Raw genomic sequence first — 13,633 nt, 5'->3', positions numbered from 1 at the left:
TAGCGCCTGATAGTTCTTATAGCACTCGTTTCTATTGTAGATAATGTACATGATTAGCTCAGTTGGTCCGCTACAAGCGTCATCCAGCCTGAGGTGCAGGGTTCAAAATCACGCACCCAACTCGTTAATTTCTGGAGATCTTTTTTTACGGTTTTGTCGCAACAAATGGGACGGCCCAGTCGGGGGTTGTTCCTATGCGGCACGCGCGTATCGGACACAAAGAGCGTCATACAGGAGGTCCCGTCTGACAAAGTGAAGTGATCAGCCGTATGGTAGGAAGCGTTTCCCAAGTTGTATCCTAGATGGTGAAATTTGTATCATAGACGGTTGCTCTGTGCAACCATCTAGGATAGTTGACTATCAAGTTTCTAAACAGTGTCTAATATTGATTTTTAAATTTGAAAAGGCGACATTGCGGAGCACTAGAAAGGCCATGCAACTGTTGGCCGAGCCATGCCGTAATAACCCATGCCTCAACCCATAACCTCAACATACATTCCACCATGACTTCCTTCATTCCCACCACTAACATTGTGGGGTCGTTGACCCGGCGCTAGACCTGGCAGAGGTCTTAGATGTTGCCTAGCCTCGCAAACAACACAACCAATTAGGCCATTTGGGTAGATGTGCTGAGCACAGTAAATTTGCACAAATCTTTAAACACCGTGAGTTTTTTAAACTCTTTGATTATTCACTGAATTGATTCATATCAACCAAAATCTGTCTCAGCTGCTTCTAGAATTTCTTCTTGGGCATATCAAACTGCTTCTTCCTCATAGCATAAAGTTTTACTTGAAATTGTAGGGAATAGTAAAATGATATACCTCAGATTGATTACATCAGCGACGCTCGGCGATGATGTGGATATATAGTAGCAGGTGCTCGGTGATGTACGTGTGCGCCCACTCCGGCAATGTTAATTTTTAGGGGCTAGGTGACCATCATGCTGCGTCGCACTAGAAAGGCCATGCAACTGTTGGCCGAGCCATGCCGTAATAACCCATGCCTCAACCCATAACCTCAACATACATTCCACCATGACTTCCTTCATTCCCACCACTAACATTGTGGGGTCGTTGACCCGGCGCTAGACCTGGCAGAGGTCTTAGATGTTGCCTAGCCTCGCAAACAACACAACCAATTAGGCCATTTGGGTAGATGTGCTGAGCACAGTAAATTTGCACAAATCTTTAAACACCGTGAGTTTTTTAAACTCTTTGATTATTCACTGAATTGATTCATATCAACCAAAATCTGTCTCAGCTGCTTCTAGAATTTCTTCTTGGGCATATCAAACTGCTTCTTCCTCATAGCATAAAGTTTTACTTGAAATTGTAGGGAATAGTAAAATGATATACCTCAGATTGATTACATCAGCGACGCTCGGCGATGATGTGGATATATAGTAGCAGGTGCTCGGTGATGTACGTGTGCGCCCACTCCGGCAATGTTAATTTTTAGGGGCTAGGTGACCATCATGCTGCGTCGCCGCTGCGGAGGACGCCAGGAGAGCAACCAGCCCTCTGCGACCTGGGATTTGTAGTTCGGAACCAGGGAACATATCTGCGATTTGGGGTCTGGAGTTTAAAACCAGGGAGCAGATAATAGGAAATTAGGGATGAACTCACGGCACGATCGTTTTTTTAATCACAAGACTATCTCACGATCGTATAAGGAATAAAGAGAAGGGGACGATGTGATTTAGGTGCGTAATGCTGATCCATTTTTTCCTCACGATCGTGCGCTGATTGACGTGATTCACGTGTGTATGTTGGTTACCTGCCGTCCTACTTCCTTTTTTTCACGAGAAGCTATAGCCTATGAGCTAGTTCACCTTATATGTAACATCACAACTAGGAGGGGGCCCCTAGATCTTGGGGATGCCCGGGGCGGCCGCCCCCCTGCCCCCCCTCAGGGCCGGCCCTGATGTGCTCCCGTGTGATGTTTATTCGAGTGTCACTCAATGCCGTTAATGAGTCGTTTTGCTAAAGAGGTGGTGGTGCTTTCCTACCACCAGCCACCACAACACCGATGTGGCACCAATGATGGACGACGATGAGCACATCTAAGGGGGAAAGTAGGTTTTCGACCCTTGGAAGAGGATGGAGGTTCTCGATTGAGGGCATAAAACCTTGTCAGTTTAAATTACAAATTATCTTGGGTAACTTAATTACCATAGGAGGCTTTCAAGAAAGACCCCCACCAGTGTACTATCTCGCACCATGTTACTGATAACGGTTTCGTTGAACTGTCTCGGATGACGGTCTATCATACGAGTTTTATAGTACCAAGGATGCACTATATACAATAAAGGGTAAGATAATGTGAATACTAATTAGGTTGATGTCCTTATTTTTTGCCAAAAAAATAATGATTTCCTTGGCTTGATCTCATCATGTTCTGCAAACAACAATCTTTCTAAGATTCCGTGGTTAGACTTAGCTCTGTCCATGACCAAGTGTGCATGGAGATAATCTACCAAAAATATACATAGAAGTTGTATCTAAGGCACAAGTTATGGGAGCAGATCACCTGCACTTGCTAGTTGCTACTTGCTAGCCATACCCTCCAGCAATGCCCAATCAGATGCAATGCTGAGAATGGAATCTCGGCACAGAAGGTCGCATAGCAAAGTAGAAATTCAACTATTACTGAGTGTTGTCGTGATTCGACTGTATTTCTACTTTCCATCTTTAATTAGGGTGTGGTCTCCCTCTGTTCCACAAATGGTAGCATTTTAGCTTTCAAAATATTTGTTGCCTCATTATAGAAACAGGGTGGCTTCTTTTCTCATCTTTTTATCCAAAGCTTTCTACAAGGCCTAGTATCTCAACACAGGTGCCTCGAGCTCGACGAGAACATCTCCAGCAACGTCAAATTCAGTGACGACCCCACCGTGGACATCCACCCCTATCGACTCGTTCGACGGCGCGGGTTAAGTGTCGCCCACTGCACTGCTGAGAAGCCAGGAAAGGCAGTAGAGGAGGTCGCGAGCTGAGCAGACTATTGAGGAAGCCAAACGAGTTGCGGTGTTGGTAGTCTGAGACTCCTTTAGTTCCCGGCAGGTTCATATATAGATGTCCATATTCCGTATGAGATGGAGATCGTCACCAACTGAATTGCTGTACCTTCCTCGGTTTTTCATGGACATGGCCAACTGCCAATCCACACCTGACACCATCAAAGTTATTCATCAGTGAAATTCATCCTACTTAGGATAGATGCGCGTTGCAGGCTCTAGACTAACAAGGTAAATTATTATTCAAATAAGCTCCTAATTTGCTCTGCTTATAAGATGACGAAGATGTTAACGGGATCCCTAGGGAAATGTCAGATTTATAGCATGTAATTTTATAATGTCACTGCAGTGACATAGTTTTTCTTTTCATTTCTACGAGCAAACTTCTTTTGCAACTTCACTTTATTTTTTCTACTGTGCAATATAACTTGGCCGAAAGCTGAAACAAATGTCCACCATGAAAAGCAAGCAAATACATGGTTAATTGTAAGATAAGGTACGGCGGATGAATCAGAAAAGATGCCTCGCGTGTTAATGAAGTTGATGATAATCAAACAACAAACAGAACGTGCCTGAAATGGTAGAGCCAGGCAACCAGTAAATCAGTCTTGGTTGAACGCAGATTCCAAATGCAGTGATGTAGCATGATAAGATTAAGCATCCTATGTGAGGTTGGTTCCAGCGATCTGCTGTGTGGTTTTACTGAGAAAAATAACAATACTTCAGCAACAAACCTAGTGTAACTGCCAGCCTTTTTTCACAGCGAAACCGCATCATGAGACAGATGGTAGTAACTAGTATAACTTTTATGTTTCTCCTACATTTTAAAATAATCCCATGCTGAACAGTCAGCTACAAATAGAAAATACGATCCAAAATGCTTAATAGAGGAAAGGATAGAACCATGCCAGAGCCGCATTATGAGAGCGAGAGCATTAGTGCATTACGATGTTTCTAGTTAACAGCATTTTTTGGGTTGAACCATGCCAGAGAACCTAGTTAACAGCACTGATAAGTGCTGATCAGAATAAGCACGGGAGGGTGATTACTGGAACTGGATAAGATGAGAGACATATTTAGGTAGCAGAAAACATACTTGGATCTTTTCATCAGTTAATCAGAAAGTAAACAAGAAATAATATCGCAAAACACTGCAGCATGGAGCCACTGAGAAAAAAAGAGATGAAAAAAAGTGTACCTCATGGTAGCTCACGGCCAGTTGATACAGCATAGCTCACAGCCAGCCAGCAACTAGAAGACGCAAGAATGAGGGAAAGGGCATAATGCCCCTGATTAAACAGAGAGTGTTGCCACTTTCAACATGGTGTCCCTGGTCCATCCACCATGCAACTAGAGTAGCTTGTGGAAAGCCAGATGGGTATATGGCACTTGCACAATGTGCTGGTGACACGGAGCACAAATGTGCTGGCAACAGGGAGCGCAGAAATATGTATAACGTCTCGGGTGGCTACAGTCTGCAGAGAGATGAAATACTTTTAGCAAGAAGTGGATGAGCATGTTGACTAACTATGTAGGAGACCGTCACCGACTGATTCCTGTACCTCCTTCGGTTTTTCATGGACATTGCCCACCTTCCAATCCAGACCTGACGCCATCAAAGTTATTCATCATTAAATCCATCCTACTTAGATTAGATGAGTGCTACAGGCTCCAGACTAAAAAAGGTAAAAAAAATCAAATAAGCTCCTAATTCATTCTTCTTATAGGATGATGAAGATGCTAACATGAGCCCTGGAGTGATGTCAGATTCATAACACACAATTTTATACAGTTTCCTGCCATGGAAAGTTTTTTATTTTCATTTTTACGAGCAAACTTATTTTTGAACTCCACTTCTTTTGTTACTATAATAATAAATTGGAAAAATCCTGAAACAAATGCCTACCATGTATATAAAAGCAAGCAAATACATGAATGAATGTAAAGCATGGCAGATGTATCAGAAAATGGGAATTCGCAAAAATTGTGCCTTGCATTTAATCAGAGTGATGATAATAAAACAATGAACAAGGACCTCAATAAGTCCCGAACGTTCGGAATTTAAGCATGCTAATCCGAACTCTTTTCATGGCAACTTTAGTTAAGACGATGTTGACAGACATGGTAATTTTCTGACAAAAAATTGAACTGGAACGAAGTTGCCATGTGTTAACAACTAAAGTTGCCACCTCGCAGCAACTAAAGTTGCCATCAAAAAACATTCGGGATGACATGCTTAAATTCCGAACGTTCGGGATTTATCTATTCCGATAAACAAAACGTACCAGAAATGGTAGAGCCAGGCAACCAGCAAACTAAAGTGTAGTCATCATTCATCAGGTAATCCTGGTGTACCGAAGATTCCAAATACCGTGATGTAACATGATAACATTAAGCATCCCATGTGAGGTTCGTTCCAGCGATCCTTACTGAATAACGAACCTAGAGCAAAATAACAATACTTCAGCAACAAACCTAGTGCTAACTGCCATCCTTTTCTCACAGTGAAATCACATCATGAGACAGATGGTAGTAACTACTCCCTCCGTCCCACAATATAAGATGTTTTTGCAAGCTAAAACAGATTGCAAAAACGTCTTATATTGTGGGACGGAGGGAGTAGTAAATTTTATGTTTCTCCTACATCTAAAATCATATCTCATATTGAACAGTCAACTACAAATAGATAATATAATACAAGCCAATTTAATGCTTAAACAGAGGAAAGGGTGGAATGATAAATTGTCTGAGAGCAAGAACATTAGTGCATTACGATGTTTCAGTTAACAGCAAAAAAAATTATCGAACCATGCAGGAGAACCTATAGTTAACAGCATTGATATGTGCTAATCAGAAAAGGCACAGGCAATAATTAATAGTACTGGACAAGATGGGATGCATAGTTATGTAGCAGAAAACAGATTTCAATATTTTCATCACTCAATCTAAAAGTAATCAAGAAGGAATAATATCACCAACTGCAGCTATGAGCCATTGACAAAGCTCATCAGGATAAAAATAGACAAAAGGAAAAACATAACATGTAACGCTTGCTATAGCATAGCTCACGGTCAGCCACCAACCAGAAGAGTGACAAGAATAAGCTGAAGGTCATAATGCCTCTGATAAAGAAAAAGGACTTGCCACTTTCAACCTATGATTTCCTGTGTTCATCCACCATGCAGCTGGAGTAGCTTGTGGAAAGCCAAATGGGTATATGATACTTGCACAAATGTTCGTGCCGGTGACCGCGAGTGCAGAAATATGTACAACATCTCAGGTGGCAGGTGGCTGCAGTCTGCAGAGAGATGAATAACATTTAGCAAGAAGAGGGTGAGCATGTAAACAAATTCTGTAGGCAAAATGCTCCGAAGGTGTACCTCAGAAGTAAACACCGATGATTAATTCACACACTGACAATCAATCATGACCCTTAGCTTCTCCGTTGCTACAATTCTGCAGTGCATACCTAACTCCTCACTGCAATTGGATAACTGAAGGTATCTGAGTGAAGGTGGGAGGCCCATGTCTGGCAGCCTTCTGATGCACGTACAATGCATGATAGATAATGTCTCAAGGGAGGTCAAGCTATGTAAGTTTGCAGGAAGTAATGAGAGATTTGGGCACATGCACAATCGAAGTTCTTGCAGGGAGGTTAGAAGTTGTAATGCTCTCTCTTGTTCCTCTGTTAAGCTCACCAAGCTCTCTCCCTGTTTACCACCCCGAGAACTGAACTCTAGGTGTGTTAGAGATGTGAGCTGTTTGCAGAAGGGCATGGAAATGACAGATGCATCATCAATCTCAAGAGTTTCCAGTCCAGACCAGATCTCAGAGGCCCCTTGCTGCTGCGACACAAGCTTCAACCAGGAAACTAGGCCAGGGGAGTTAAATACTTTCAAGGATGTCAGGTTTACACAGAACTGGAGGCCCTCGATCGACGCAAGCAAGTCGCAGTCTCCAATTTCCAACTCTTTCACTGCCGTGCAGCATCCCAGCTGTAGAGACGTCAATTCTGGACTTTTCTGTACGGCTAAACTGGCCATGGCAGAAAGGAAGGACAGAAGATGGGACTGGATCCTATCTGTGAGATTCCAGATATAAAGTTCTTCAAGTGATGGAGGAAGCAGCTGAATTTGATTGCTGCACTGTTCTTGCTCCTGCAGTCTGAGATCCCATGCACAAGACAGCTCAGGGTTCATCTCCATCGCCAAGCTTCGCAGGGAGCTGAGAAACTGCAAGCCCTCCAGTACAGCCAGCCCGGCACACCCCGTGATTTCCAGCTGCTTTAGGGCCATACAGGAATGCAGCTCTACAGACTTCAAACATGGGCCATCACGTAGACTTAACTTTTTGAGGTGGAGAAGGCCTTGAGGAGTGAAGGAATGCAAGTTTTCTGGGAGAGAAGTGATACTAAGGTCTTCAAGTGATGGGGGGAGTAATCCAACTTCCACGGTACCATCGTCATTCGTTTCACCCACCAGCGATGAAACCAGCTTGGGGCAACCTTGAAGGACTAGCTCTGTAAGAGACGTGAATCCTGCGAAGTCTCTCTTACCCCCACAGAACTCTAGATCCCAGTGTTCCTGAATCCATAATTTCTTGAGAGAACATACGAGATTATATGGCAGTTTTAGTTCCTGTTCATCTTGGGCTGAAGTCATCACTGCTGAAGCCAAACTGCTGGTTCCTTCCGCTTCTCTAGGTTGACCGATTGATAGAAACTTTATCTGTGGACAGTTCCTTAATTGCAAGTTCTCAAGGGACTTCGAATGTGAAACCATTTGTGTTAGCCACCTCCCTGTTACTCCACATGTTTTAATGTTGACAGATTTGAGAGATGGGAGGACAAGGCTGCATGCAGATGTGCTGTTTTCCTGGGCAATCTCTGACATGATGTTTGACTTGGTAAAAATATGGCAGTCGTGTAAACTTAAATGTTCTAAAGTGAATAACTGGTTGAATTCACTTGAAAGAGAGACCAGATTTTGACAATTTTTTATTTCCAATGATGCTATGCCCCTAAGATTATCAAATGCCAAGATACTATCATCCAGAACACACAACTGATAAGATTCGATAGTGAAACGTCTCCAGTTTATCCTCATTGTTGGAAGTGTAGAAACCTCCCTGATGGACAACTCAGAAATTAGAGCAGAAGGCGGAAGAGGATGAGGCACAATCAGACGAGGGCAATTGTGGATGGTGAGTCTACGGAGGTTAGATGTCCACTCCTTTGGATCTCCTTGGGAAGGTAAAAATTGCAGAGGTGGAGAAGTCGTTAGACTGCTGCAAAATTCCAGGCTTGGCATTTTAGCCAACACCAACTTCTCCAGAGAAGGAACTGACACTCTGACAACATGCAGGTCCATCAACTCCAACTCCTTTAGCGCCTCCATTTCTCTTAGTGGAAGTATTTCCCAGTTTCTGCAACATCATTTATCAATGTAAGTGTGCAAGAATTTGCAAATGTCTTGAACAAGAAAAATTGGAGAGGAAAAATTACTTCATTATATGAGGACACTGCCCGATGGAGAGTTTGCTGAGAGACGGAAACCATGACTTCTGCTCAGCTTCGAAAGAAGAGTAACTCTTGAAAAGAGTGAACTCATTCAGTTGAGGGCAGTTCTTGATCATCAAAACCCTTAGATGGGAGGTCAATTCCATTCCATAAGAACCGATACATTTTTCCAATTTTGGCATATCGATCAAGATCAACTCTTCCAAAGAAGGAACTGAGATTTCCATTATATTCAACATCCTGATCAATGTTAGCTTCCTAAGGGAAGGCATTTCAATAGATCGAAGAATTTTCCATTCCCTGCAATTCTCTAGATGAAGTATCTGCAGTGAGGTAACTGAAAAAGTACTGGAAAGCCAGGTTGGGGAGGTAACGCCACCATATCCAGTTATTTCTAGATTTTTGAGGTTCTGATGTGGTTGAAGACCATCAAGCACATCTTTCGCAGCCTCAGGTTGAAGATTCATGCTACTATTCTCCCATGATAACGACAATTTGTCTAGATACTCTTTGTCTATCAGCCTGGCCCCCCTCGCCTCTTCTTTAGTCTTTGCATTTTCAAGTTGAGAAATTCCAAGTAATACAAGCTTATTCATGGACTGAAGTTGTCCTATCTGAAAACGGCCAACATTTTGAACCTTGAATTTTAACTCCTGGAGAGAGGTCATGTTGCCGACACAATCTATTGCATGGTGCACTTTCTCATGAGCAATAAGATGGCGCAGATTAACAAGATTATTCATATCAGCAGGTACATCAAGATTGCCTGAAATGCCCACATCCAATACTTGAAGGTGATAACAACTTGTCAAAGCTTGACGAAACGCAGGGTTGTTGACTCTGTATGCCATTATATAACGAAGATGGAACAGATTTAACAAGCTGTTTGTAGAGCCGACGTCAGCACCTGACACACTTAGGAACCTTAAACATTTAGCCCTCTTGCATAAAGTACGCAAGGACCCTAATAAATGTATGCTGCTTTGCCCAAACAACATCAAGGTCCTCAATTTGTGCCAAGAACTAACCTTCTGAAGTATTTTGTCAAACTTCTCACTAGAATTGTTGCCATGTTCATCTTTCTCAAAATCAGTAGTTATGATAGACAAATGCCGTACAGTTGCTTGAATTGATTCAGATTTCAATCCATCAATAGTAGCACACTCATTTGCTCAAACCGTCCCAGCCAGTACATGCATTAGGTCATGCATAATATAGTGTGAGCCATCCTTTTGGAAGAAGCCCAAATCCACTAATCTTTCCAAATATGCGTGCCCTGTTTCTTCCAATCTTATGGTAGGATCTTTGCGCTGCACAAAATTTTGTGATATCCAAGCATGGACCAATTCTTTCCCATTAAATTGGTAGTCCTCTGGAAACAAAGAGCAATATGAGAAACAACGCTGAAGGTGGACTGGTAGATGATCATAACTGAGCTTCAAGATGGGTAAAATATCATCATCATATTCTTGAAGAGATTTCCATTTGTCCCGAACTGCCGTCCAGTGTTGATAGCTAACATCTGTGCTCAAAAGTGCACCAACACTTCGTGCAGCTAGTGGGCATCCTTTTAGCACTTTAGCAATTTGTTTCCCAATAAATTGTAAACTAGGATGGTGCTTGCAGTTGACATTGCGAAATGCACATGCCTTGAAGAACAGCCAAAACTCTTTTTCATCCAGACCACTCAATGTGATTTCACCCATAGTTCCTATCATTTTTGCCACTGATTTTGTTCTAGTTGTTGCTAGTACCATGCAACCGTTTGCTTGGTTACTTTTCAATGGAGCCAAGAATTTAATCCATCCACTCCTGTCCTTGTCTTCCCACATATCATCCAATACAAGCAGAAATCTTTTGTTTCTAATATTTTCCAAAAGGATCTCCTGCAATTTATTCAAGCTGCTTTTTTTCTCGTACGGTCCATCTTCACATACATGCTCTAGGATCTGAATTGTTAGCCCCACTATATCGAAGTTAGTGGATACACAGACCCACATTTGCAAATCAAAATGATTTTTAATTCTTTTATCATGGTATACATATCTAGCAAGCGTCGTCTTCCCAATACCACCAATGCCAACCACTGGAAAAACATTCAGATCACTAGATCCCCCCTTTATCAACTGAGCTATTATCTCGTCTCTTTCTGTATCCCTTCCGTACATCTGACATTCAGTTGAAAGAGAAGTTGTCATGCAAGCATTCCTTGAAATATTCTGACACTTACGTGATGTTGCAATGGGGCGCAAGATCTCAAGCTGAAGAGCCCCCTGCACAGAATTGCCATTACTGCGTAGAAGATTCACTATTACATTGATCCTCTTAGAAATGCTATCTTTAATCTCAAAAGGCAGCATGTTACAATGAGCTGGCCCCTCCTCCTCACGTTTCCTTTTTCTGCTGCGTGAGATCCAATCAGTTATTTGGCTTGTGGCGCTGCGTACTAATTTAACAACAGAAGATAGAGGGGATGAGGACACATAGCTTTCCTCAGGCTTAGTGCCAGTAGGAGCACTACAGCCTTTCCCTGCATAAGAGAACACTCAGTTATTTGGGGACAAGCAAACGAAAGCCACTTAAGTAAAAGCAAATATCATCGTGTAAGTACTAATAATTAATAAAAGTTTCAAAAAAAAAGCTGAATCACTAAAAAAAATCAAAATTAAGCAAGAGATAATCTGAGGGGTGGTGACTACAATATTCAGCTGCTCTTGGTTACATATTACGCCTATATAAAGAAACTGAAAGCAATGAAAATGGAAGAAGAGAGGCGGGTGAATTACCTTTTTCGATCTGTTGCTGGAGTCGGTAATAGTCGAGCTCGTCCATCACGTCCTCTGAGTCATAAAGCAGTTCTTTGAGATCAGCCAGTGACTGGGCCAGAGGCATGTTGTCAATCCTCCTTCCCCTGGCAGCAGCAAGAACCATCTCTACGTACCTCATCTCAAATTTGAGCTTCTCCACATCTTTAGCAAGCCCGATTTCATGAGTCCATGCTTCCATCTGTCCAGTGAAGAAGCTACCAAGGATGCTTTCCACCAGCCATCCTATTGCTGTGTCAACAACCGTGCCAAGCAATCCTGACATCTCTCCCGGCACACCTAAGGCATCACAACAACGGCAAGAGCAAAAGCAGGAATATGCATTGGACCTAGCAGGCTTGAATATGTAGACAGCGGACGCACCAAACCACCTAAGACATAGTACGACGCATATTTTCTTGAATAAATGGTACAAGCAGTACAGGACAAAGCATCATTTATATCGCCAGGCTTAAACTAGATCCTCGTTGAGATGCTTGATTATTTCTGATACGTATGTACAACCTTGTATCTATCGACACATTTTGGCATATGTAGAGCTGCTGAAACTATGTAAAATCTCCCACAGTAGTCGGAGGGGAAAACAAAAATTCCTCCAATCTAAGACAAAGCAGAGGCGTCTATTCCAAGGAATGTACAAAGTGCTATGCTGTGTAGGATATTTTTCCAAATTCACAACGTAGTAGGAAACCATAACCAGACAACACATTCAGTTGTTGAATTTGGCCAGGGAGGCAACATGTGATGCCAAATCACCAGCGGCATTTTTTACCTTACCTGTGGGTCGACCAGCTCGGAGCTGAAATGAGCATGGGTCGTCAGGGCAGGGACAGGGACAGGGGAGCCGCGTGGGCACGATGAGCCAGTCAATCATTTGAGAAGATGCTCGGGTGGAGACTGCCGAGTGCCGACGTTGATGCCTGCGGCAAGGGCACCCCACCCGCGCGTGGATCCTGCATAGACCCGGCGCAGGTTCTCCGGCGTGGCATTTCCCCGAACACATCAAGGGCGCAGACGCACCGAACGGCCGCGCGGCGCCAACGTGGGCGGGATGCGGTGAGGCACCGTGCGCGCTTGCGGCATGAGTGGCGCGATGGCGGCCGGGTGGAACGGCGGGGAAGCGCGCGAAGGGCCGAGGGCGAGAAGGCAGCGGCGCCGAGGGCCGAGGCCGTCGTGACTGAACATGGGCGGGAGTTTCTGGCCGGAGCAGCACGCCTGAAGTACATTGTGTTAATCCAAAAAATACACATGGTTTGAAAATATATCCTACCAGGATGAAGCTAATTTGGTGTTGTCGTTGTAGATACCTGTATATTTTTCTACAAATTCGGTCAAACTTAAAAGAAGTTTGACTTAGGACAAACCTAAAAGTTCAAATATTTTGAAACGAAGGGAGTAGCTGCATATCCGGTGTAGTATTGCCAACTTACGTGTGATCGATTTTAAACCTCTACTCCCTCCGTCCCTCTCAACCAACCTGTGTTGCATGGTTAGAGGGACAGTGCTATCCCCAGTCCACCAGGCTTCAAGTCCTGGTGCTCACATTATTCCTAGATCTATTTCAGGATTTTCGGCGATGCGCTTTCAGTGGGAGGAGCCATTCCCGTCGACGACGAAGCGCCTACGGTGACTTCGTAAATCTCAAGATGATATGCCGGAGGTGCTCGTAGGGATAGGGTATGTGTGCGCGCGTTCATAAGGGCGAGTGTATGCGCGTATGTATGAGCACTTGCGTCTGTATTGATGTTAAAAGAAGTGCAGTAGTAGCTGAATGTGTTTCTTATTCAGCCTCTGTCACACCTTTCCGCCATTTGCATTCTTTTTAACGGATTCGCTATTTCTCAAGTGCTTGAAATTTCTTCTAGCGTCGGTCACTTTTTTCCTTCCTCCTTCCTTCTTCTTCTTCCTTCCCTCTTGGCCGGACCTTACCAGAGAAGAACTCACCCCACCATCTATCTTAGGGTGAAGTAACGGCCCAATTATGTATCTTAGGGTTGGGGGTGCAGGGGATCACCGGAGTTCTCCATTGGTTCGGTGGGGCTCAGAGGGATGGCCGGGGGCGGCAACCAACAACGATGGTGGGGGGAGGTCGAGGGAAAGGCGGGGCAGCGAGACGACACGTGGTAGCATCCGCGGGCCGCTGGGGGTGGAGGTCGGCGGATGGGACGGGGTAGGCTGGGGGGTCGAGGGGTGAAGCCTGCCAGGGAAGCAAATGAGATCACTGCATTTCTTGCCACCTACCGGAAGATCAAGAACAGTGCCTCACACTAC

At 43.8% G+C, this 13,633-nt stretch overlaps 1 protein-coding gene across 1 annotated transcript; it reads right to left on the bottom strand.

Moving 5' to 3' along the window:
- Window positions 1-2,502: 2,502 nt before the first annotated feature.
- On the bottom strand, window positions 2,503-12,488 carry LOC119365704 (disease resistance protein RGA2-like). The gene is made up of 8 exons (XM_037631350.1): window positions 11,324-12,488; window positions 8,523-11,067; window positions 6,400-8,443; window positions 6,103-6,317; window positions 5,305-5,461; window positions 4,582-4,625; window positions 4,218-4,494; window positions 2,503-3,171 (listed from the first exon to the last, which is right to left on the bottom strand). Exons 1-2 carry the CDS (start codon window positions 11,625-11,627, stop codon window positions 9,710-9,712), a joined length of 1,662 nt encoding a protein of 553 aa, XP_037487247.1. The 5' UTR covers window positions 11,628-12,488; the 3' UTR covers window positions 2,503-3,171; window positions 4,218-4,494; window positions 4,582-4,625; window positions 5,305-5,461; window positions 6,103-6,317; window positions 6,400-8,443; window positions 8,523-9,709.
- Between the last annotated feature and the right edge of the window lie 1,145 nt (window positions 12,489-13,633).

Source organism: Triticum dicoccoides, chromosome 2B (genome assembly GCF_002162155.2).
Source record: "Triticum dicoccoides isolate Atlit2015 ecotype Zavitan chromosome 2B, WEW_v2.0, whole genome shotgun sequence".
NCBI classification, from domain to species: domain Eukaryota; kingdom Viridiplantae; phylum Streptophyta; class Magnoliopsida; order Poales; family Poaceae; genus Triticum; species Triticum dicoccoides.
The sequence above is the reverse complement of the archived record's forward strand: the minus strand, read 5'-3'. Positions and strand labels throughout refer to the sequence as shown.

Coding starts and splice junctions, on each gene's coding strand:
- LOC119365704 (XM_037631350.1), bottom strand. CDS start 11,627: ATGTCAGGATTGCTTGGCACGGTTGTTGACACAGCAATAGGATGGCTG. Junction 11,068..11,323: donor CCAGCAACAGATCGAAAAAG/GTAATTCACCCG, acceptor TCTCTTATGCAG/GGAAAGGCTGTAGTGCTCCT.